This window comes from Pseudophryne corroboree, chromosome 1, assembly GCF_028390025.1.
Source record: "Pseudophryne corroboree isolate aPseCor3 chromosome 1, aPseCor3.hap2, whole genome shotgun sequence".
In the NCBI taxonomy this organism is placed as follows: Eukaryota; Metazoa; Chordata; class Amphibia; order Anura; family Myobatrachidae; genus Pseudophryne; species Pseudophryne corroboree.
In genome coordinates, this window is record NC_086444.1 from 67,346,217 (window position 1) to 67,373,360 (window position 27,144).

The 27,144-nt window shown below is 44.8% G+C and overlaps 1 protein-coding gene across 2 annotated transcripts in view; it reads right to left on the reverse strand.

Moving 5' to 3' along the window:
* The window catches only part of MYO5B (myosin VB), a 413,488-nt gene that overhangs the window by 131,078 nt on the left and 255,266 nt on the right, over positions 1–27,144 (reverse strand). For both annotated transcript variants that reach the window (XM_063960368.1, XM_063960358.1), the window contains exons 9-12: positions 23,130–23,239; positions 19,875–20,140; positions 6,235–6,316; positions 4,538–4,678 (exon numbers count right to left, since the gene is read on the reverse strand). In XM_063960368.1, coding sequence (XP_063816438.1) covers positions 4,538–4,678; positions 6,235–6,316; positions 19,875–20,140; positions 23,130–23,239 — 599 coding nt within the window. The remainder of the gene's footprint in view (positions 1–4,537; positions 4,679–6,234; positions 6,317–19,874; positions 20,141–23,129; positions 23,240–27,144) is intronic.

Consider the following 27,144-nt stretch of genomic DNA (forward strand, 5'->3'; position numbering starts at 1 on the left):
CAGCGCATGTGAGATCCCCTCACTTATTCTGGGGGGGTGTTTTTTTCAGTCTTTGTGTAGATCTCTTCTGAACAGTAGAGGGAATCTCCAACAGAGACCAACAAAGGAGCTGCAGGATGCACTGGTTCGGAGAACCGCAGGTAACTGACTTCTTATGTCACACCTCTACCCTACTCGCACTAAAAACGACATTTTCCCTTTTGGCCTAAGTTATCTTTTAAGTTATCGTTTAAATCTTTTTAGTTTTGAAGGATACATTTGCTCGGCAAAAGAGCAGTACAAACACAGACGTGTCATCATACACCAAGCCTCAATATACTGTAGCGTACCAACTTTTTCTTTTAATTTGCATCTTACTGGAATTGCAGATGTAGTGGAACACCACTCACCGTGTACTACAGGTGCTGGGCTGTGACTTTAAAAATTAGCTTCAAATATGTACAAAGTCACAGATGAAGAACAACGGACCTTGGCGTGAAGAAAAGCTGCTGCATTGTAGCACTTCATATACAGATTCATTCGCACGCAGATGTACAAGTGTTGCACATCAAATTAATCCCGAGCAGCCTCATTCAGCAGTTTTGTCACATCGATTGTTTAATTTGTGCAACTAAGACGTACATTACAGCGAAAAAAATTATTTGGCACGCCGAGAAGGGTTGTTTGGCGTGGCAATAGGGTATGAGGGCAAATCTGTATCAAACGCTGGACTACAGTCAACAGGAGAACTGTGACTCCCACTGGCTGGCAGGGTATTGAGCGTCTAATTCCACAACAGTTCTAGAGTCACATGTCGCCCATACTGTATATCTAACTGGTGATTCCCCAATACGGAGCAGTGATTTCTAGGGGAAATATTCAAATTACGGCTCGGATGTAATGAAGTCAGAGTTCGGTGGCCATGCGGGATAACGGCCGAATGCGGACTTTTTTTTAAAGTGACAATCATGTACAAGGTTGAACCATGCCTTGTATAAAGATTGATAATTTTTGGGTCGGAATCTGCAAATCAGAGTTGTCCAACACATTGGATTTTGCCGATCACCTGACCCAGTGATCAAAAGGGGAATTGCTCCAAATAATTACTGATGTATGACCCCCTTTAAATGATAGGATTGCCGACCAGTGTCAGGGATTCTCCCGTTAGATATACAGTATGGGCCGCATATGACAGATTTCTATAAAGGAGGTAGCTGCAGACTTGCACTGTGCTATCCATCCGATCAGCACTTGGACAGCGCCATCCTGTTCCGCAGTACTCACATACTACAGGTGAAACAAGACAGTGTTGGTCATTCCGAGTTGATCGCTCGCTAGCAACTTTTTGCAGCGCTGCGATCAGGTTAAAACTCGGCTAAACTGCTCATGCGTATGCACCGCAATGCGCAGGCGTGTCGTACGGGTACAAAGCGGATCGGTGCTGGGCGATGGATTTAACGAAGAATCCATTTGCGCAGCCGATTGCAAGGTGATTGACAGGAAGAGGGCGTTTGTGGGTGTCAACTGGCCATTTTCTGGGAGTGTTTGGGAAAATGCAGGCGTGTCCAGGCGTTTGCAGGGCGGGTGTCTGACGTCAATTCCGGGACCGGACAGGCTGAAGTGATTGCAGCGGCTGAGTAAGTCCAGAGCTACTCAGAAACTGCACAAAATGTTTTTTGTGCCGTCGGCTGCAAAAGCGTTTGCACACTTGCACACTTCCCCACAGGCGGCGACTATCTGATCACAGCGCAGCAAAAAGTTGCTAGCGAGCGATCAACTCGGAATGACCCCCTGTGTGAGGAGGAACCGTTAGCATAGTATCACCGGATAATATGCAGCGCTGTTATATATATATATATATATATATATATATATATATATAAATACCACGAAGTTGAGCGGCACTCAAAGACTTGTTAATAAATCAACGGCGTAGACAAAGAGTCATCATGCCAGAGATATAATCCCTAGGATTATATCTCTGGCATGATGACTCTTTGTCTACGCCGTTGATTTATTAACAAGTCTTTGAGTGCCGCTCAACTTCGTGGTATTTGTCTATTTTGCATGGAGAGGGCACCATAGCTATTTGCATCTACATCTTGGGAGTGCCGGTCATCCTACCATAGTTTCTATATATATATATATATATATATATATATATATATATATAAATAAAAACACAGTAGTATCTTTATCTCGCGCCAACCTGGGAGCGACACCACGGGAGAGATCTTTGTTGGGAGACCTCAAAGCATACAAGAATAAACACAAATTCCCAAGTGCGCTAAAGTGGAATGTAATTACACAATTCTTTCAGCGTTAATTTTGTTGTTTCGTCGTTGCGCGTCGAGGGGAGATGTAGCGGCCTGTAGGAAGGAAAAGATGTGCCCCATGACGCAATGCACGTCAGAGGGGAGGTGTGGCCCGGGGAGAACTTGCGCCAATAAGACAGCCTTCTTGGTGACGTCACCTACGTCACAGTAGGAAACAAGAAGGTGGAACGCATATTGGAACACACACCGGAAGTATGGTCTTCCGGTCAGGTGTGGGCAATTTAGCCCTTTCAATGTGAATAAAAAGTTCACCTAGTTTATAAGTTAAAGGTTAAATACACTTGAAGCAGGCACTTCCATTTAAAGATCCCTATAGAGAAAAGTGTGGACTTATAACTAAAGTTTTACCTCTATTCAGGCTGATCGAATTATTAGGGATATTTTTAATTAAAGGAAGTGATGTAAGTGGGCAAGCAGTTTAAATAGCAGCTGCAGCAATCACTGCCTCATTCTGTGACTTCCACATGCAGCTAAATCTCTCCCAGGGTGAGTTCATAAATCATTTCTGTTTGTTTCATTTTCTGAAGGCTTCAATTAGTAACTATGAATGTAATTCTCTTGCTGGTTTATCATTTAGTGGTTGGAATCAATCACTATAAATATTATGGCTGGTATTAACTTTATTGTTAAAACTGTGCTTTTTATTAACAGTGACAATGTTTCTCTTTTGAAAAGATCTATTTTATGAGACGCATTGGATATAGTTATTATTCTTACTATTAGAATTGTGCTTCTTGCAAATAGTGATAATGTTTCCATCTGCTGAAAGGACTGGTCTTGTGAGATTTATTGGAAGTTGTTATTATTCCTATTGCTAGAACTGTGCTTTTCGTAAATAGTGATAATGTTTCCATTTTTTGGAGACAATCTATTCTGTGAGACCTATTGAGGAAGTCGCATCATTTATACTTTTGAGATTGTCAAACCAGCCATATAATTCTTGGTATGTACACCCATATATATTTGTAAGTGATTTTTAATACTGACACACCTTCCACTAAAAATTAATATTGATTTTTTCAGAGTTTCATTGTACGTGGGTCAACATCTGAATCAAAAACAGTCTTGATTTAATAAATTGGACACCACACTTTAGGTATGCCTATAGTAGATTGGATTATTAAATTATACCAACAGGTAGTTCTATATAAATAACATCATTTTTGTTTACATCCCACTAGGTAGTTTGCAAAAATGCCGACATATGGTTGTCAGCACTCCTAAGAGACTATAACCAATAGTTTCCCTAGGCGGCCCTATAAGGATTTACGCCTAATTCATTTTAAGGTATGGTATTTCCTATGATTAATTAACAGAATCTAATAGGTGATTAATTATCTAAATTGGTCCATATTGGATTCCTTTCTTCTTTTTATTAGGTAGTTTATACAAAACATCACTATTTAACTGATTATACATCTAAGAAGGAACATCTTTTAAGCTCCAATTAGGAGCCCTAATATAAGAGTTTTATCCACTAAGTCCTGATATAGGAAATTTGAGGTATGTCTAGTCAACATCTGTAATAATAATAATAATGATAATTATTTAGTAGTTCCATCAAATAAACACATCTAAGAATGTGTTATTTATATTCATATTTTAGGTTATGATCCCATACATAAATTCATTGTGAGCAAACTAGCCCTTTTCCCTTATTCGGTAGGTACTGTTTACATACCACATATATACAATTCTCCCAATTTACAATAGCAGTTTTTCTCAAATAGATCATTAGTTTTAGCCAAACAAGTTACCCCTGATGAAGTCGATAAGACGAAACGCGTTGGCTTTGTCAGTCAGAGAATCACAACCTAGTTTGTGAAGATACTCCCTGTCGATCTCGCACCTTGCAAAAGGTGAGTTAGTATCTAGAATCCATTTTACAAACGTGTTGGCTGTGTATTCTTTTGGTTGCATTTTATTGATATAATTTTATACTTTGAACTGTGTATAAAAATCCATATGTTCAATTATACGCTATTAAAATAACTTTTTACTAATTGGCCTGTTGGCCTCTTGTTTGGGTGACTATTTTGGTGAGGGGTGTCTGTTACAGGTCCCCAGATTTGATTATCCTCCAGTCTACATTCTGACGAAATTAACGCTGAAAGAATTGTGTAATTACATTCCACTTTAGCGCACTTGGGAATTTGTGTTTATATATATATATATATATATATATATATATAGTTATTATTGCTTATACATGGCGCTCTCACCTTGCACTCCTCATCCAGAAGGTCCAGAATACCAAGCTTGGCCTCAATCAGATCAATGCAGGGCTGGTTGTCATAAAAATCAATCAGGGTCCAGGGAATTTGTTCTTTCATATACTCTTCTTGCTCCAGCTTAAACACATGCTGCAAAGAGAACGGGGTCAGTCCTATGCAGCTCAGTTATGAGTGATTTCAGGTTGGATCTTTCTATCAATGAGAAATTAACTACTGAAGTTTTGAGCCAAACTCACCTATAAGTAATTACAGGACACACATTGTACCTGGATTCTGGCCAGGATACATAACTGCCAACAGGTAATGGGCATATGATACTGGGTGCAAACGTATCCATTGGGCACCATGCCATGGACAGAGGGTACTGCACCTCATGTTATTTCGGGATCGGTATGTGATCCCGCCGCACGGGATGCTGAATGTCAGTATACCATCCCGGGTGCTAGAATGCCGGCATGGGAGCGAGCGCTCACCACAGGTTCTATTCTCCCTCTATGGGTGTCGTGGACGGGATCCGGTCTCTAGGTCGACAAGACTTAGGTTGACAATGTCTAGGTCGACCATTATTGGTCACCAGTAAGTAGGTCGACATGGTTTCTATGTCCACAGGGACTTTAGGTCAACATGACAAAAGGTCAACATGAGTTTTTCAAAAAAATGTGAAACTTTTTCATACTTTACGATCCACGTGGACTACAATTGTAACCTGTGCCGAGCGCAGCGGTTGTGCGAGCCATGCGAGAGGACATGGTGCACTAATTGGGTTTCCCGGTCACTCTGCAAAGACGACACCAAAAAGTTGTTTTTTTTAAAACTCATGTTGACCTTTTTCATGTCGACCAAGTTCATGTCGACCTAGAGTCCATGTCTATCTAGAAACCATGTTGACCTACTTTCTGTCGACCAATAGTGGTCGACCTAGACACTGTCGACCTACGTCTAAGCGGGGGACCCGACGGGTGGTATGTTAACTGCATACCGTAATTTCATATAATTTCTCCTCCAGAAAAGATCATAATAGAAATGTCTTAAATGCAACAATGCTGGACGCAGTAGCAAATTATATATAAGATAACATCAATACAACAAAACATGAAAGCAATAAAAATTTTAGGACTGCCTTTAAAAAAAAAAAATTAACTTCACCCCTTCAATACAAAATACAATGAAACCTTTTTGGCTGACAATGTAAATAATTTCTGTTTGTTATTCAGTGATGTAAGATCAGTAAGATATACATTTCCTACAGAACAAAGTGTGCATTGTATTTCCAGAGCAGCTATAAACATAACTAGTGTTCACTCTAAGAGTGAAAAGAAGCAGGGCGCCGAACTCCGGGGGCACACATGCGCGGCGAAGCCGCGCCTGAAACGGTGGCGCGACCACGCAAATTAGGGGGCGTGGCCTAGCCTACGTCATTTTAGGGGGCGGTTCGGCCCACAGACGCTACTATAGAGAGCGTCTGTGGCCGGCGACGTCACTGTTGGGGGCGTGCCCAGCACCTCCGTCGGTGCTGGGCTTTCCCCAGCCCTCTCCCAATGCGTGAGGGCAGGAAGCGGGCGGCTGTTCTAGCAGGGTGCCGCAAAAGGGGCAGGGCGGGTTTTGCCTGCTAAAAAACGGGCAGGGCGCGGCGCCCTGTTAAAATAGCCTGGAGTAAACACTACATAACTGCTACTAGGACCTACCGAGTTAAACTGCTGCTGTAATTTCTCGTTGGCGTAGTTGATGCAGAACTGCTCAAAGCTGTTTATTTCAAACGTTTCAAACCTGCAAGTGCACAAATAGTTGTAGATCAGCAACAGGAAAGATTGTTTTTTCAATTGTGACACTATACTTTTTTAGATATATATATGAATGAGTTACATACGAACAAGTAACAGATGTGTGCAATAAAAACAATTAGTACTACGATTGGTCCAGTCTGGTTTAAAAAGGAACCTATGATGTTGCTGGGAATATCCTCTGACGAAACCGCTTGCCTCATTAGCGGAGAAACGCGTAAGGAAGGCGCTATCATCTGGACCCTGCTGCCCGGAGTATCTCCATAATTATTCCCGTTGTTATACGAGGTTGCCGGCGAGCCACGGAACAGGGGACAAAGCTGACGCGAGACCTGGCTAAGGAGGTCCGTACCCCGTTCACCAGAAGCTGTTTGTGGCCGTGAGTATCCAGCATCACCAATTGCGGCTGCTACTAACAGGGGTTAACAGTTGATTAACACAGCGCTCTCCCCCTGCTAGCAAAAAAACATTTTACAAGCGGCAATATAGAGACTGCATTCATTTAAATATTCCGGCTCAAAGAGACTACCGTTTATCCATTTAAAGAAGCTTGATAGAACTTGTTTAAAAATAACAAAGTGGATGATATAAGCAGAGTCCAGAGGGACATTTTAAACTTTATATTTTGGAGCAAAGGGCAATCGATTAAGGAAAAACTGCACATGTATATGTATTCTAAGCTTTTTTTAAAATAGTTTTTTATGTGGAGTACAAATAATTAAATGTATTATGAATAAATTTACCAAGGTCATTGCACTCCCTTGATAGTTTTTATATCTTTGTGGTTTAAGATGGGGGAAAAGCCTTCTATGCATACTCAAAGGGGCTGGTGCAGAGATGAATGTACGCCTGCTTGCAGAGCATAACTTACTTGAATTGGCATTGCTCGTGGTTTGAAAATAGGTGCACGCAAATGTGTGTAGAATCCAGTGTCTTATGCACTTCAGTTGCATTTACATTTGCAACCGAAGAGGCAGAACTGGGCTGTACAGGGTGTTCTGACATAGACGGACGTTCCGTGGATGCGTATTTATGCACAATGCAGCTGTCTGGAGGAATATTTTTTGGCGCCAGTATACGACAGGTGAAAGTGCACACTGATGACGATCATGATGGTTGTCGAATAGGAAAAAAAAACCAGGTGCGGCACATCTGGCGATGTGTGCAACTCTATAAATGGTCGGATATACGCATTTTTCCCGTGCATGTTTCTTTTGAGCAATCTACGCCAGATATCTTTCCAATCTCTATATCAAGCCCAAAATCTTCAACATCATGTAAAACATCAGTTCATCAGTGCGTGAGACAAAAACCCCATGCAGAAAGCTCATCCGCCAGCTGGATTAATAAAACCCTGGATATCTTGGGAAGATGGCTCGTTACATTTTTGGGGAAAAATAAGATTTTACTTACCAGTAAATCTATTTCTCGTAGTCCGTAGTGGATGCTGGGGACTCCGTAAGGACCATGGGGAATAGACGGGCTCCGCAGGAGACTGGGCACTCTAAGAAAGAATTAGGACTACTGGTGTGCACTGGCTCCTCCCTCTATGTCCCTCCTCCAGACCTCAGTTAAGGAAACTGTGCCCGGAAGAGCTGACAGTACAAGGAAAGGATTTTGGAATCCAGGGTAAGACTCATACCAGCCACACCAATCACACCGTATAACTTGTGATAACATACCCAGTTAACAGTATGACAAACAACAGAGCATCAGACAACCTGATGCAACATAACATAACCCTTATTTAAGCAATAACTATATACAAGTATTGCAGAAGAAGTCCGCACTTGGGACGGGCGCCCTGCATCCACTACGGACTACGAGAAATAGATTTACCGGTAAGTAAAATCTTATTTTCTCTAACGTCCTAGTGGATGCTGGGGACTCCGTAAGGACCATGGGGATTATACCAAAGCTCCCAAACGGGCGGGAGAGTGCGGATGACTCTGCAGCACCGAATGAGCAAACACAAGGTCCTCCTCAGCCAGGGTATCAAACTTGTAGAACTTTGCAAAAGTGTTTGAACCCGACCAAGTAGCTGCTCGGCAAAGCTGTAATGCCGAGACCCCTCGGGCAGCCGCCCAAGAAGAGCCCACCTTCCTTGTGGAATGGGCTTTCACCGATTTTGGTAGCGGCAATCCTGCAGCAGAATGAGCCTGCTGAATCGTGTTACAGATCCAGCGAGCAATAGTCTGCTTTGAAGCAGGAGCACCCAGCTTGTTGGGTGCATACAGGATAAACAGTGACTCAGTTTTCCTGACTCCAGCCGTTCTGGCTACATAAACCTTCAAAGCCCTGACCACATCTAGTAACTTGGAATCCTCCAAGTCACGAGTAGCCGCAGGTACCACAATAGGTAGGTTCAAATTAAAAGATGACATCACTTTCGGCAGAAATTGCGGACTAGTCCGTAATTCTGCTCTATCCATATGGAAAACCAGATAGGGGCTTTTACATGACAAAGCCGCCAATTCTGACACCCGCCTAGCCGAAGCTAAGGCCAATAGCATGACCACTTTCCATGTGAGATACTTTAGCTCCACGGTCTTAAGTGGCTCAAACCAGTGAGATTTCAGGAACCTCAACACCACGTTAAGATCCCAAGGTGCCACTGGTGGCACAAAAGGGGGCTGAATATGCAGCACTCCCTTTACAAACGTCTGAACCTCAGGAAGTGAAGCCAGTTCCTTTTGAAAGAAAATGGATAGGGCCGAAATCTGGACCTTTATGGACCCTAATTTTAAGCCCCTAGTCACTTCTGACTGTAGGAAGTGCAGGAACCGGCCCAGCTGGAATCCCTCTGTAGGGGCCTTCCTGGCCTCACACCAAGCAACATATATTCGCCATATACGGTGATAATGTTTTGCTGTCACGTCCTTCCTAGCCTTTATCAGCGTAGGAATAACTTCATCCGGAATGCCTTTTTCCGCTAGGATCCTGCGTTCAACCGCCATGCCGTCAAACGCAGCTGCGGTAAGTCTTGGAACAGATAGGGCCCCTGTTGCAACAGATCCTGTCTGAGAGGCAGAGGCCATGGGTCCTCTGTGAACATTTCTTGCAGTTCTGGGTACCAAGTCCTTCTTGGCCAATCCGGAACAATGAGTATTGTTCTCACTACTCTTTTTCTTACGATTCTCAGCACCTTGGGTATGAGAGGAAGAGGAGGAAACACATAGACCGACTGGAACACCCACGGTGTTACTAGTGCGTCCACAGCTATAGCCTGAGGGTCTCTTGACCTGGCGCAATACCTTTGTAGCTTTTTGTTGAGACGGGATGCCATCATGTCCACCTGTGGCAGTTCCCATCGATTTGTAATCTGTGTGAAGACTTCTTGATGAAGTCCCCACTCTCCCGGGTGGAGGTTGTGCCTGCTGAGGAAGTCTGCTTCCCAGTTGTCAACTCCCGGAATGAACACTGCTGACAGTGCGCTTATGTGATTCTCCGCCCCGCGAAGAATTCTGGTGGCTTCCACCATCGCCACCCTGCTCCTTGTGCCACCTTGGCGGTTTACATGAGCCACTGCGGTGATGTTGTCTGCCTGAACAGCACCGGATGGTTGCGAAGCAGAGGCTCCGCTTGACTTGGGGCGTTGTATATGGCCCTTAGTTCCAGGATATTGATGTGCAGACAAGCCTCCTGACTTGACCACAGACCCTGGAAATTTCTTCCCTGTGTGACTGCCCCCCACCCTCGGAGGCTTGCATCCGTGGTCACCAGGACCCAGTCCTGAATGCCGAACCTGCGACCCTCGAAAAGGTGAGCACTCTGCAGCCACCACAGAAGAGAGACCCTGGCCCTGGGGGATAGGGCGATCAGCCGCTGCATCTGAAGATGCGATCCGGACCACCTGTCCAACAGATCCCACTGACAGGTCCTCGCATGGAACCTGCCGAAGGGAATGGCTTCGTATGACGCCACCATCTTTCCCAGGACTCGCGTGCATTGATGCACCGACACCTGTTTTGGTTATAAGAGGCCTCTGACCAGAGTCACGAGCTCCTGAGCCTTCTCCGCCGGGAGAAAAACCTTCTTCTGGTCTGTGTCCAGAATCATGCCCAGAAAGGGCAGACGCGTCGTAGGAATCAGCTGCGACTTTGGAATATTCAGAACCCAGCCGTGCTGTTGCAACACCTCCCGAGAGTGTGCTACGCTGATCAGCAACTGCTCTCTGGACCTCGCCTTTATGAGGAGATCGTCCAAGTATGGGATAATTGTAACTCCTTGCTTTCGCAGGAGCATCATCATTTCTGCCTTTACCTTGGTAATATTCTCGGTGCCGTGGACAGACCAAACGGCAACGTCTGGAATGGGTAATGACAATCCTGTACCACAAATCTGAGGTACGCCTGATGAGGTGGATAAATGGGGACATGAAGGTATGCATCCTTTATGTCCCGAGACACCATATAATCCCCCCCTTCCAGGCTTGCGATGACCGCTCTGAGCGATTCCATCTTAACTTGAACCTTTTCAGGTATATGTTCAGGAATTTTAAATTCAATATGGGTCTGACCGAACCGTCCGGTTTCGGTACTACAACATGGTCGAATAATAACCCTTTCCCTGTTGAAGGAGGGGAACCTTGACCACCACCTGCTGAAGATACAATTTGTGAATTGCAGTTAACACTGTTTCCCTCTCGTGGGGGGAAGACGGCAGGGCCGTCGGTGAGGGGGCATCTTCTCAAAGTCCAGCTTGCATCCCTGAGACACAATATCTATTGCCCAGGGACCTAACAGGGAGCGAACCCACTTGTGGCTGAACTTACGCAGGCGTGCCCCCACCGGGCCTAGCTCCGCCTGTGGAGCCCCAGCGACATGCGGTGGATTTTTGTAGAGGCCGGGGAGGACTTCTGTTCCTGGGAACTAGCTGTGTTGTGCAGCTTCTTTCCTCTGCCCCCGCCTCTGGCAAGAAAGGACGCACCTCTGACTTTCTTGTTTCTTTGTTCTAAAGGCTGCATTTGATAATGTCGCGCTTTCCTAGGCTGTGCAGGAATATAAGGCAAAACAACAGAATTACCAGCTATAGCTGTGGAGACCAGGTCCGAGAACCCTTCTCTACACAATCCTCAGCCTTCCCTATGCATCTTAAGTCGGCATCATCTGTCCATTGCATATTCTACAGGACACGTCAAGCAGAAATCGACATAGCTTTGTCTCTAGGACCCAGTATACTCATGTCTCTTTGGGCATGTTTATATATATATATATATATATATATATATATATATATATCAATCTCTTAATACAGCACCTTCAAAATATATATATATATATATATATATATATATACATATATCTATATATATCTACATACTAGGGTCTCAATCTCTGCTGATAAGGTACCTGTCCACTCTGCCCCAGCGCTATAAACCCATGCCGACACAATCGCCAGTCTGAGTAGTGTGCCAGAATGTGCACGCTATCTGCAGGATCCCTGAGAATAGCTGTTACGACAGGTTACCTTTTGGGCAAACGTGACACCCTAGGGGAAGATTCCCATCGTATCCTGGCCCTAGTAGGGAAAGGATACTGCCTGAGAATTCTTTGTGGGAAACTGCAGTCTCTTGTCTGGAGATTCCCGCTCTTTTTCCTCATGAGAGGAGGGAAATTTACCTCAGCTTTCTTCCCCTTAAACATGTGTAGCCTTGTGTCAGGGACAGATGAGTCATCAGTGATATGCAAATCATCTTTTATTACAACAATCATATATTGAATACTTTTCTGCCATTTTGGCTGTAACTTTGCATTATCGTAGTCGACCCTGGAGTCAATCTCCGTGTCGACATCAGTGTTTATTATTTTGGATAGTGAGCATTGAGAGACACTGAAGGTCTCTGCGACAGAGGGACAGACATGGGTAGATTTCCTGTCTGTTCTCTAATCTTTTGTGCAATAAATTCACCTCAGCACTTAATTACACATATCCAACAGGTGTCGGCGTTGTCGACGGAGACACCCTCACACATATTTGCTCCATCTCCTCCTTAGGGGAGCCTTTTACCTCAGACATGTCGACACACACGTACCGACACACCACACACACAGGGGATGCTCTATTTGAAGACAGTTCCCAGACAAGGCCCTTTGGAGAGACAGAGAGTATGCCAGCACACACCCCAGCGCTATATGACCCAGGAATCACACAGTAACGTAGTGTTAACCCAGTAGCTGCTGTATATTGTTTTTACGCCAAATTTATGTGCCCCCCCTCTCTTTTCACTCTCTTCTATCGTGCTTCTGCAGGGGAGAGCCTGGGGAGCTTCCTCTCACCGGAGCTGTGGAGAGAAAATGGCGCTGGTGAGTGCTGAGGAAGAAGCCCCGCCCCCTCAGCGGCGGGCTTCTGTCCCACGATTTTGTGTAAAAATAATGGCGGGGGCTCATGCATATACACAGTGCCCAGCTGTATATATGCCCTGTTTTGCCAGGAGGTACTCAATTGCTGCCCAGGGCGCCGCCCCCCCCCCCCCCCCCCCCTGCGCCCTACAGTGACCGGAGTGTGTGGGTGTAATGTGGGAGCAATGGCGCACAGCTGCAGTGCTGTGCGCTACCTCATATGAAGACAGAAGTCTTCTGCCGCCGATTTTGACGTCTTCTTGCTTCACCCGCCGGCTTCTGTCTTCTGGCTCTGCGAGGGGGACGGCGGCGCGGCTCCGGGAACGGACGACCAAGGTTAAGTTCCTGTGTTCGATCCCTCTGGAGCTAATGGTGCCTAAGAAGCGCAACCTAGCCGCAGTTAGTAGGTTTGCTTCTCTCCCCTCAGTCCCACGTAGCAGAGAGTCTGTTGCCAGCAGAAGCTCTCTGAAAATAAAAAGCCTAACTAAAATACTTTCTTATTAGCAAGCTCAGGAGAGCTCACTAAAATGCACCCAGCTCCGTCCGGGCACAGATTCTAACTGAGGTCTGGAGGAGGGGCATAGAGGGAGGAGCCAGTGCACACCAGTAGTCCTAATTCTTTCTTAGAGTGCCCTGTTTCCTGCGGAGCCCGTCTATTCCCCATGGTCCTTACGGAGTCCCCAGCATCCACTAGGACGTTACAGAAATATGAGTTATTCTGACGGTCTCTTCAATTTGTGATGCAGAGATGTAGCTTATTTTAGCCTGATTTTGCTTAAATATTGGGATACAATATGTGGCATGACAGTAAATAGGGTGTTGGCCAATGCCGTACAACCAAAGGGTAGGTGGCCACAGATCCCTATGTTTTCCCATAACCATTACAAAGATACAGCAAACAGATGTATTAAGCCTGAAGAAGTGATAAAGCAGTGATAAGTACAAGGTGATAATGCACCAGCCAATCAGCTCCTGTCAATTTACATATTGGAGCTGATTGGCTGGTGCATTATCACCTTGCACTTATCACTGCTTCTCCAGGCTTAATACATCTGTCCCTATATGACATCTAAGGGCGTCATTCAGAGATGGACGCACTGTCTGTAGTGCAGGTAGTAGAGCGATTTTTAGCTACTGCGCAGACAAGCTGAGTTTCTGTACCTGCATGAAACACAGAGAAAACCTGTAACTGCAAGACCCCTGTGCGTGCCTGCAAAGTGAGCTAAAGATTTACACTGTGGCCGTCACGGATTAGTCTCCTGACCAGAGTGAGACATATTGCCTCAGTATACTGCAGAGAAGGCTTTTCTCATGTTTAGGAGAAAATCTCAGGCTTTATTGCAGCTTGATCTGGAAAGAACGCAGCTCCGTCATCCTGGGTAAAGACACATCCCAATAAAACACAGCATTGCCTGTGAATCATCCAGCAAAGTGACAAACTGCTATTTACTCAATGCGCTGCGGAGAGCAACAATGGAGAGGCTTGACTCAAACGTGATAAATATTATTGAGGAAGAATTCTGCATCTCTGGCCTGTCACTAAGAGACAATGGATACGGATAGATGTCTAAGGCGCTGTAACATGGCTGTAGATGATAAGTTGATCCGATTCACTGTTACTCTAAAGTAATAAACTAAATTTATCATTCATGAAAAACTACAGGACTGCTCCAACAGTCTACAAAGCCTGGGGTTTTCAGGGGTGATCATTGCCTTTCACTGTGGCATATGTACTATCCAGAGTCTCAGATGCTTGGCGTCTGTGAAATGCATATGGTACCTAAGGTCAGCAGTAGCATTATAATCATATGTGTAAGTTATAACCTAATATGCCCCGCGCACTTTCCAAACAAGAACGCTGCTGATTAGACGTCTGATCTGCAAATGTTTCATGTCTTCTTGCCTACATTTATATAAAGCATTCTGTGTGTGCAGATAGAAATGGCTTAGGTGCGAATGGATGGGCTCGTGCTTTTGAATTATAATGTCATTGTCTTTGTTGTGGTGATGGGTCATATCTGCAATGGTGACACCCGGCTTTGACCTAGTCCTTCCGCTGTGCTTTAAAGCACAGATATCTTAATTCTTCCAACAGATTGTCCCATGCACTGGTTCAAGTAAGATTTGGGGAGCTCTGCCTTCTGTAACTGCTTATCCGATATGGATGGTAGGCACTCCTCCCCGTACATCCCTATTTTCCATGAGTCTCAACTGCAGCATTCAACAATTAGTTCTTAGAACAACCATGAACAGATTGCCCTATACACTTACATCTAATAAAACAATACAATACTTTATTACATTATCAAGACAGCCATGAAATGTCGATGAAATATATGACCACCCTGTACAGTGGAACTAGCAATAAACATCATTCAAAATTAACCCTGTTCCTTTTGACCATTTAGCAAACGAGCAACTGTTGGAAAATAACTATTAAGTATATGCTTAGAGGGCGCACATACACTCCTAAAACGTTTCTGGGACGGCAGTCTTTCAAAGACCAAGTAGTTTGGATTACTAGGTTCAGCTAGCTCTTTTTAGTACTCTGTTTACATAGGGTGTGGTTCGTTTTATCAACTTGGAATTACCCCCAAAGATCCTCCATACAAGGCAGGGACACCCCAATAATCCAACTAGCAGTCCTAACCACACGTTCTAGAGCAATCTGCTCAGCTACAGTACAGTTCCCAGACCATACTGTGATCCCATAAATCAAAACAATCTGCACTATACTTCGATAGAATCTAACTAACGTGTTCGTACTCAGACAGCCTTAAGTCTTCTTAAAAATAAAGGCGCTGCTGTGCCTTCTTAATCAAAAAGGTGCAATTTAAGTACCAGTTAGGTCACTAGCAATATACATGCCCAAAAAATGTAAAGGCCACCTCCTCAATTGGCTTACCATCTAGAAGTACAGGAAGTAACGGTTTTCTACTGCCTCATCTAAAATCAATTACCAATTCCTTCGTGTTGGTCGTATTTAGGAGCAAATAATTTTTTTTACTCCATTCTAATAAGTTTAAAACCTCATGCCTATAAGCGTTTTCATCGTTGTTATTTATCAGACCTACAACAGCTGCGTCATCAGCAAATTTCACCACCTCAACAAATCATGCGAAAATACAGAATATAATAATGGGCTCAGGACACACCCCTGTGGTACACCAGTTTTTACCTGAACCTCACCAGACACAGATTTACCTAACTTAACTACTTGAGGCAGAGCCGGATTAAGAGCATGGGGGGCCCGGGGCACTTAAGACAGAGGGGCCCCTATTCATCAAGAGAAGGGAAGGGGGGGGGTCGTGTGTGTGTGTCACATACCAGCCACCGCACGATCACACTGCGCTCCTGTCCCCGGCAACCGCACAGACAGCTGAGCGACGGCTCAGCTCTCCAATCATGTATGAGTGAAGCAGCCTGCCGCTCAGCCATTGGGGCAGACTACTTCAGTCATACATTATTGGACAGCTGAGCCGTCGCTCAGCTGTCCTGTCTGTACGGCTGCAGTGCGGACGAGAGCGCAGCACCACAGATCGGATCGGAAGAGAGATCCGATCTGTGGTGTGACAGGGGGCCCTTTTGTAAAGGGGGGCCCGGGGTACGTATCCCCGGGACCCCCCCCCCCCCTTAATCCGGCTCTGACTTGAGGCCTGACGGTCAAAAAATGTAAAATCCAATTGCACATAAATCTATTTAAACCTAGATTAAAAAGCTTAAAAATCAAAGATACTGCTATTATAGTATTAAATGCAGAACTAAAATCCACAAATAACATTCTGGTATATGTCCCCTTCTTCTCTAAAGGCCCCATCCACTAGTGCACAGGTTCTCAAACTCGGTCCTCAGGACCCCACACAGTGCATGTTTTGCAGGTCTCCTCACAGAATCGCAAGTGAAATAATTCGCTCCACCTGTGGACCTTTTAAAATGTGTCAGTGAGTAATTAATACACCTGTGCACTTGCTGGGTTACCTGCAAAACATGCACTGTGTGGGGTCCTGAGGACCGAGTGATATGGCCTGTTTTCATGCAATTGAGACGGATTGCATGAAGAGTGTCACATTGCATGTCCTTTTCGTGTGATTGCGATGCGAGGTGCGCTCCCGTGTGTCTCCCATCGCAATCGCAGATCGCACGTGCTGCACGTTATATTTATCTTAATCACACAGAAATAGGTTTAATAACGTTAGATTGCATGAGATAAATCACTTGTAAAAAATACACTCAAGTAGCAAATCGCAATGGCAGGGCTCCCGGGAAGCTCCCGGCCAGATTGCGGGAAAAATGGATCCAACTCATTGCCGAGATAAAACTCCCTAGTGGATGGGGGCCTTAAGTGGTTCTACGCCTGGTGTAAGACAGTCAAAACTGCATCGTCCGTAGAACGTTTCTCCCTATAGGCAAATTGCGAAGGATCAAAATTTAGAGAAAAATGGGATTTAATCTGACTTAACATCATGCGTTCGAATCACTTCATAACCAATTATTTAAACTATAACTATTTAGAACAGGGCATGACAACTTTTCTTAAATCTAGGAGCCAGGAGGAAAGTATAGGAACCAGAACACCGCCGCCTTCTCCCCCCCAAAATAAAATAACTGAAACCCAACTAAGGGGGTACACCCCCAGGCAAAAACTCCCTCCGCAGTCACACTGCTGTGCAGCTACCACTGGCAAATAACACCCACATTAACGAGCAGCTAACCCAAGACAACCCCCTACCCCCCAACCCCCTTTACCGGCCACACAACTAAGGAGGTAACCCCGGGAAAACCACCCCTTTGCGGCCACCCCCGGGCAAACAAACTGCTGTCTCCGCTTTACGCAAGGTGTCGGATCCGTCTGATATAGGACATTACAGCAGACATTTTACCCTGAGACTACATTCTTATAAGAATAGTCTGGATGCCACATATTGTATTTGTCACTGATTGTGCCACAAATGGCGATTTGTGGAGATCCCAAATATATGAGTTTCTTATACCAGCCCCCACGCAGACGTACGTAGGCAGCATAGCTGTATTCAATGTTCCACTAACGCTGCTCATTTCAGGAGTATAAAGAGCTGAAATGAGCTCTGGCAATAGCGGAGGAACACAATCAGCAGCACAAATACTAATTGATCATTTATAACTGGAAGAGGAAAGTGTGCAGTCATCCGTTTTGGGACTTCCTAATCTCTGAGGACAATTAAGGAGACACAGCACCTGTCCGGACATTTTTAGGAACAAGGATTTACATTCACCTATAAATTACAGCCCTAAGCAAAACAAAACAATAACCCCACTCCTGATACTATCCCCAAATACCCCCAACTAATCTTTCATGCAGCTATTTACAGAAGGCCCAATATCAGTGGCACTATCTGTTTCAGACCACTGGAATTTATGACACAGAAGTATTTGTGGGGTGTAGTACGGGTGACCGGCGGTCTCCTGACCGCCGGTCACCTTACCGACACCGGGATCCCGGCAGCATACCGACGCCGGGATCCTGGTGGGGAGGGGCGAGTGCAGCAAGCCCCTTGCAGGCTCGCTGCGCTCGCCACGGTGCGGGCTCGGTGGCGACCTGCGGTCGCCACGGGTTCTATTCCCACTCTATGGGTGTCGTGGACACCCACGAGTGGAAATAGTCCCTGTTGGTCGGCATGCCGACCATCGGTCGGGCTCACGGAGGAGGTCATGTGACTGTCGGTCAGCCGACCGGCGGTCACATGACTACCACCCGTATTTGTGTATTGACATCTCTTTGCTTTTTCAATGATGGAGATTTAATATATTGGATTACTAGCGTTATGCAATTTACTGCAATTATTCCCGCAATATGAATCCTGATAAGTAATACATATAGAGGTTATACACTAGTAGTTAGTTAGGATCTCCGTATAGCAATTCAGTAGAACTTGCACTGGAACGTCATGTCCTGTAATAAGCCTCCAGAGCAATGTGTATTACAGCTAAGAAAGGAGAATGTAAGGCTGGGTAAACATCAGGCAATATACTGGACGATATATCGTTCCGGCATGGATGAGAGCAATATATTGTCCAAATCTCTGTGTATGCCTGTGACTGCGCACTCCTGGCCGTCGTCAGTGAGGCCGTCTCATCTGATGTGCTGACATCAGACAGGCGGACACCGCTGATGATATACAGGTGAATGCACTGGCTAACTGTATATTGTGTGGCCATACACTAGATCTAGCAGTGCCTACGCACGCACGATATATCGTGCCATCGGTTCTCTGGTTGGCTGGAATACACATTGTCCTGATGTCTACCGAGCCTTAGTGCTGAAAGACTTAACCCACCCTAGAGAGACATTACGCCTTCTAAGATTCCCCCCCAACAACAGGCAGTGCTAGAAACTAAGGAAACTAAGGGTTCTATGTACTAGATAAGGTGCAGAGAGACTGAGGGGGATATTTAATAAAAACATAATTATCTCATAAAAGCTGGAAATGTGATACTTACGTTTTCTGGAGATGGAGATAAATATTTCCTCTCCAGTGGCAGTTGCAGAGCAGTCCACAATTCAAATAGGGGAGCCGCACCAACTGCCAGTGAGTTCCGCAGTGTTTGCGGTGGCAGTTGGTGCGGCTTCCCTATTTGAATTGTGGACTGCTCTGCAACTGCCACTGGAGAGGACATTTTTATCTCCATCTCCAGAGAAAATAAATATAATCTTTTACAGCTTTTATGAGATAATTATGTTTTTCTAAATATCCCCCAAAGTACCAATCAGCTCCTAACTGTCATTATTCAAACAGCCTGTATCATGACAGTTGGGAGCGGATTGTCTGGTACTTTAACTCTCTCCATTTTATCTCTCTCCAAGACTTCGTACATAGATCCCTAAGTGTGGATGCTCCATACAGACAACTCCTTTAGGGAGATCTTCCAAGGGAATTTGTTAAAGGGCACAGGGGCTTTCACGCAATTAAACAACTAAGCCATTATAAACCAGAAACAATCTTTACACACTATTGCACATTAACCTATATTACAGTTAGTGCAGTTGGTCAAATTATGAGATGGAAGTCATTCTCCTTGTCTAGGAAGTAATCAGATTATGCTCCTGTCCCTACAGAACTGCTCAGGGTACCCAGGTTCCGGCGGTTTGTAAGCGCCCACAAAAATGGAGAAATTATACTTTCGAACATGGATGATGAAAGCCTAACAGCAGATACAGTCACTGACCCGTAGATGTCCAGGACGCCAATGAATGAGTGCTGCTTGCTGGTTGTGTGCAGGGCTTTGTTGATGTGCACCACTATCCAGTTGAACAGTTGAGCGTAGATGTGCTTGGCCAGGGCATTCCTGGCGTTTACAGCTTGCTGGACAGACATGTTCTTCACGTACGTCTCGGATGTGGTCACAAGTTTGCGATGGCACAACCAGTGTTGCATCTGGTCATGCTCCACCCCGAGTAATGTGCAGAAGTGGTTGAGATGTTCATCTTTTTTCTAGGACATCGGAAAGTGGAATTGTAAGTGAGGAGACCATGTTTTATATTTAACTATTTCATGTAGACAAAACAGAGGGAATGGAGAAATGGAACAGACCAATAAAAGGTGAAAGAAGTGCAAGAGGTGGAAATGTTACAAATAAAATACACATCACAGGAATATAAAGAAAGGGGCAGCTGGGGAACAAGGAAACGGGCAGTTCAGGAACGAGGGCACAGGGGCAGCTCAGGAAGGAGAATGCAGGGGCAGCTCAGGATGGAGATTGCAGGGGCAGCTCAGGATGGAGATTGCAGGGGCAGTTCAGGAATGAGGACGCAGGGGCAGCTCAGGAACGAAGGCGCAGGGGCAGCTCAGGAACGAGGGCGCAGGGGCAGCTCAGGAAGGGAAAACGCAGGGGCAGCTCAGGAAGGGAAAACGCAGGGGCAGCTCAGGAAGGGAAAACGCAGGGGCAGCTCAGGAAGGGAAAACGAGGGCGCAGGGGCAGCTCAGGAAGGGAAAACGCAGGGGCAGCTCAGGAAGGGAAAACGCAGGGGCAGCTCAGGAAGGGAAAACGAGAGCGCAGGGGCAGCTCAGGAAGGGAAAACGAGGGCGCAGGGGCAGCTCAGGAGGGGAAAACGCAGGGGCAGCTCAGGAAGGGAAAACGAGAGCGCAGGGGCAGCTCAGGAAGGGAAAACGAGGGTGCAGGGGCAGCTCAGGAGGGGAAAACGAGGGCGCAGGGGCAGCTCAGGAAGGGAAAACCGCAGGAGCAGCTCAGGAAGGGAAAACCGCAGGGACAGCTCAGGAAGGGAAAACCGCAGGGGCAGCTCAGGAAGGGAAAACCGCAGGGGCAGCTCAGGAAGGAGGAGGACACATGGGCAGCTCAGGAAGGGAAAACGCAGGGGAAGCTCAGGAAGGGAAAACGCAGGGGCAGCTCAGGAAGGGAAAACGCAGGGGCAGCTCAGGAAGGGAAAACGCAGGGGCAGCTCAGGAAGGGAAAACGCAGGGGAAGCTCAGGAAGGGAAAACGCAGGGGCAGCTCAGGAAGGGAAAACGCAGGGGCAGCTCAGGAAGGGAAAACGAGGGCGCAGGGGCAGCTCAGGAAGGGAAAACCGCAGGGGCAGCTCAGGAAGGAGGACACATGGGCAGATCAGGAAGGAGGAGGACACATGGGCAGCTCAGGAAGGAGGAGGACACAGGGTCAGTTCAGGAAGGAGGACACAGGGTCAGTTCAGGAAGGTGGACACAGGGTCAGCTCAAGAAGGAGGACACAGGGTCAGCTCAGGAAGGAGGACACAGGGTCAGCTCAGGAAGGAGGACACAGGGTCAGCTCAGGAAGGAGGACACAGGGTCAGCTCAGGAAGGAGGACACAGGGTCAGTTCAGGAAGGAGGACACAGGGTCAGTTCAGGAAGGAGGACACAGGGTCAGTTCAGGAAGGAGGACACAGGGTCAGCTCAGGAAGGAGGACACAGGGTCAGTTCAGGAAGGAGGACACAGGGTCAGCTCAGGAAGGATGACACAGGGTCAGCTCAGGAAGGATGACACAGGGTCAGCTCAGGAAGGAGGACACGGGGTCAGCTCAGGAAGGAGGACACGGGGTCAGCTCAGGAAGGGGGACACGGGCAGCTCAGGAAGGAGGACACAGGGTCAGCTCAGGAAGGAGGACACGGGCAGCTCAGGAAGGAGGACACAGGGTCAGCTCAGGAAGGAGGACACGGGCAGCTCAGGAAGGAGGACACAGGGCGGCTGAGGAATGCGACAAAAGAAGCAACACAGCAGATAGAAAGGCAGCGAGCGCAGGGGATATACAAATGTAGGTAAAACAAGAGAACAGTTAAAAAGAAGCGTTAGGAATAGATGGACAGAATTAATAAATTATCCAACAAACAAATAAAGAAATTCATTCTGGGATTAAAACAGGTGTAATCCTAGCATGAACCATATACATTGACATTAAAAATACATTTGTAACACTTTGTTTCTAATTTGCATATTAAAACTTGAAGGCCCTTTTATTCTCCTGGTGTGTATGAGAAGTGGGTTGTAATAGTCATTATAATCACTGCAATTTACTCTTTGTATAATATTGCATTTCCATGAACGAGGTCAGTTTGAGAGTAAAACGCATTGTTTTAGTGGAGAGCCTTTATCCAATATCATACTGGTTTTTATTACTTATTAAACTATTTATTACAGTCATTACAACTTAATTTCCAATCCTGTGGTGCCCAGAGTGTTACTTATTTAAACAATACAGGCTTATGGTATCATATATCCAATGTATTAATGTTGTAAAATCTGCTCATGCAATTTCTGAGCTAAGAATGTTACAGCAATAAGAGAGAGGGGTCTATAACTGGATAGCCAAATGCAAAAGCCGGTGACACACGTGCCAAAGTCATCTCTCAGTTGGCTTCATTTAGCCCACAATGGCCCACCAGGTGCTACGTGTATGGGGCAATACCAAATGTCTTGCATGGAGAAAATTTGGTCATCCATCACTAGGTGTGTGCCTTTAACCAGATTTGGTATGTTCTGTTTGTCCTCCCACGTGTGCACATACATCCAGTTTATTTGGCTATACAGTGATTACTTGAGTGGATACAGACCATTCAGTGAGAGATGTATCAAACCTTTGAGAGAGATAAAATGGAGAGGTTGCACACAATAGCTTCCAACTGTCATTTCATATACTGTGCTAGATATATGAAACTTTATCTCTCTCCAAGGCTTGATACATCTCCCCTTTAGGCACACACTAGCCCAGTGATGGCTAACCTTGACACTCCAGCTGTTGTTGAACTACACGTCCCAGCATGCCCTGCAACAGTTTTGCTATTTGGTCATGCTAAAACTGATGCAGGGCATGCTGGGATGGGTAGTTCAACAACAGCTGGAGTGTCAAGGTTAGCCATCACTGCACTAGCCTAACACTGGAAGCTAAGGGATTAATCTATACCCCAAACATCCTCCAAACATAAAGAATGCTCAACATGATAATTGCCTTACAGACAAGCTGCTGGAATCTCCGTCCCGTTCCGACTGGATCTGTACGTTCCCCAGATGTAGAATGGAAGCAATGATCCTAAATATACTTATCTGATGTGACTCCTTCACTCCTGCAAGTCACAGACACAGACAGATCTTATACACACAATAAGTGAACTAGGATTTCCATTAAATTACACCAAAAGGCCACAAAAATAGAAAATGTAGTAGTAGTAGTAGTAATAATAATAATAAAAAAAAGATAAAAAAATACATTAATAATAATAATAATAACAACGATAATAGTAATACAGATTTTGTTGTGTTATAGTTGGGTCTTTTTTTTTAGAATAATAATTAATAATAATAATAATAATAATTTTATTTATATAGCGCTCCTTCTCCAATAGGACTCAAGGCGCTTAACAGATACATAGCATAATATAGTACAGAAAATAATGAAGTACAGAACAGATCTTCATAAAATACAGAAGCATGGAGATACTAAAGAGACAATTATGGGAATGCTGAGTAAACAGGAAAGTCTTGAGTCTACTTTTGAAGGATTCTATAGTTGGGGCCTCTCGCACTGTGCGGGGAAGTGAGTTCCATAGAGTTGGAGCCACATGACTAACAGCTCCACCCCCAGATGAATTACAGGAGATTATAGGTACGGCTAAAAGTCCTTCATCTACAGAAGAGGTGACTATTAATAACCATGATGCTGTAAAAGTCTTTTTACTACCTAGACTTCAACAATGTCTTCCTCTATATTCTAAGGTAACTTCATAATATATAAATGTAGAGGAATCCGTTATATGGGCAGATAATTGACAGCCGACCTACTCAATTAAGTGCCGCATTCCCGCGCATTAAGCCACAGAGGGTGCACTCAACATGGAAATGTAAGCATTAATGCACCCTCTAAGGCTTAATATGCCGGGAAAATGCAGAATGATTTAATAGCTCCGTGTATTAACAATTTTTCCCTTCAAAACTGTTAATAACATTGTTTTTTAAAATGTATTTTAGTTAATAAAGTTTAAAAAGTATTTTTCTAAATATTTAAACATTATATTATGCACATCTGCAGAATGGATCTCCTCATCAAAAACGGGGGGGGACAGGGTGGGACGGCGCAGTCGCATGAAATCTGACCATGCCGGCCAGCTAAGTGGTTAAACCCAGAGCTTTACATGCACAGTAAACACTGCAGGTTATTGAATCTGCCCCATAATGTAACCAAAGTACACCAACCACGTACAACTAACAAGTACACTTGTTCTATAAACAGTATAGAAGAGAGGAAAAAGCCACCCAGGCATGCACAGGCCACATACAGAAAGAAAATACACTCCGTACAGAAGAAAATGGTGAGGACATCCCTGAAAGGGGAAGCAGTCCGGACGTCTACAGTGCACCATAAGACACTATAGAGCTTATTTAATAATAACTCCTAATATATCACATTTAGGTACAAAGGGTATGCGGCAAGGTCTAAGAAACTACAGGTGAAACTCAAAAATTAGAATATCGTGCAAAATTTAATTTATTTCAGTAATTCAACTTAAAAGGTGAAACTAATATATTACAGTATATAGACTCATTACATGCAAAGTGAGATATTTCAAGCCTGTGGGGCAGATGTATTAAGCCTGGAGATGGCGTAAGAAAGTGATAAACCAGTGACAAGTGCAAGGTGATAAATGCACCAGCCAATCAGCTCCTGTTATTTTACATATTGGAGCTGATTGACTGGTGTTTATCACCTAGTATTTATTTAAAATAACCCCAAACACAAAATCTTAGAAAATTAGAATATTACATAAAATCAATAAAAAAAGGATTTTAAATGCAGAAATGTCGGCCCCCTGAAAAGTATAATCATGTATATGTACTCAGTACTTTTGCATGAATTACTGCCTCAATGCGGTGTGGTATGGATTCTATCAGCCTGTGGCACTGCTGAGATGTTATGGAAGACCAGGCGAGTTTGCTGGCCAATCCAGCACAGTAATCCCACGGTCATTGAACCAGGTTTTGGTACTTTTGGCAGTATGGGCAGGTGCCAGTCCTGCTGGAAAATGAAGTCAGCATCTCCATAAAGCTTGCCTGCTGAAGGAAGCATGAAGTGCTCTAAAATGTCCTGGTAGACAGCTGCGTTGACTCTGGACTTAATAAAGCACAGTGGACCAACCCCAGCAGATGACATGGCTCCCAAAAATCAATACAGACGGAGGAAACTTAGCACTGGACTTTAAGCATCTTGGATTGTGTGCCTCTCCATTCTTCCTCCATACTCTGTGACCTTGGTTTCTAATACCCCTTTCACACCGCAAATGCCGGATCCCACCCAGGAATTGGAAACGGGTCCTTCCCGGGTGGGATCCGGCATTGGACAGACCTTGGTTTCCAAATTAGATGCAAAATTTGCTCTCATCAAAGAAGAGGACTTTGGACGACTGAACAACAGACCAGTTCTTTTTTTCTTTAGCCCAGGTAAGACGCTTCTGACATTGTTTGTTGTTCAGGAGCGGCTTGACAAGAGGAATATGACATTTTAAGCCCATGTACAGGATCGTCTGTGTGTGGTGGCTCTTGATGCACTAACTCCAGCCTCAGTCCACTCCTTGTGAAGCTCCCCAACACTTTTGAATGGCCTTTTCCTGACAATCCTCTCTAGGCTCTCTATGGAGCATTGCCAAGAAAAAGATGAGAGACATGAGACCAAACAATGCAGAAGAGCTGAAGGCCGCTATTGAAGCATCCTGGTCTTCCATAACACCTCAGCAGTGCCACCGGCTGATAGAATCCATGCCACGCCGCAAGGAGGCAGTAATTCATGCAAAAGGGGCCCAAACCAAGTACTGAGTACATATACAGGATTATACTTTTCAGAGGGCCAAAATTTCTGTACTTAAAATCCTTTTTTTATTTTATGTAATATTCTAATTTTCTGAGATTTTGGATTTGGTGTTATCTTAAGCTGTAAGCCACAATCGTCAAAATGATAACAAATAAAGGCTTGCAATATCTCACTTTGCATGTAATGAGTCTATATAATATGTTAGTTTCGCCTTTTAAGTTAAATTATTGAAATAAATGAACTTTTGCACGATATTCTAATTCTCTGAGATTCGCCTGTATATCACAGATATATCCTTGCTGGATACCACACTTCCCATTCTGCTCTATAGTCGCCAATACCAAATTCCATCTAAAGATTATCAGCTCTTCTCTATGGAAAGAGCTACTGAAGAGGAATCCATGCAACCCTTCCTCTTCATTCTAATCAGAGCAGGCGACTGTTGTAACCTGCGGACCTACACACCTGGGACACAACACAGAACCCTTCCTTAAGCTAGGAAAAGGGTAGTAAAGTTGAACCGGGTAATTATAGACCAGTTAGTCTTACGTCTATCGTGGGGAAAGTAATGGAAGATATTCTAAGGGATGGTATACAGACGTTCATTGAAGCCAATAAGGTTAGTAATAGGAACCAACATGGATTTGTGAAGGATAGATCATGCCAAACAAACTTACTAGGCTTTTATGAAATGGTTAGTGCGAACATTGATCTGATTAAGGCGGTGGATATAATCTTTTTAGACTTTGCTAAAGCTTTCAACACAGTACCGCACATGAGACGTCTCTATAAGTTACAAGAATTAGGGCCAGGGAGCTCAATATGCACTTGGGTCAGAAATTGGTTAGACAATAGGGAGCAGCGCGTTGTGGTAAATGGAACTTTTTCAAATTGGGCTGGAGTACTAAGTGGTGTGCCAAAAGGGTCTGTACTTGGACCACTATTGTTCAACATTTTCATTAACAATCTAGCAGTAGCTCTAGAGAGCATAGTGTCAATTTTTGCAGCCGATACCAAATTGTGTAAGGTTATAAATACGGAGGGAGATGCTAAGTCTCTTCAGAACAACTTAGTTAAGCCGGAAGCATAGGCAGCAAAATGGAGAATGAGCTTCAATACAGACAAATGTAAGGTAATGCACTGTGGTAGCAAGAACAAAAATAACACCTA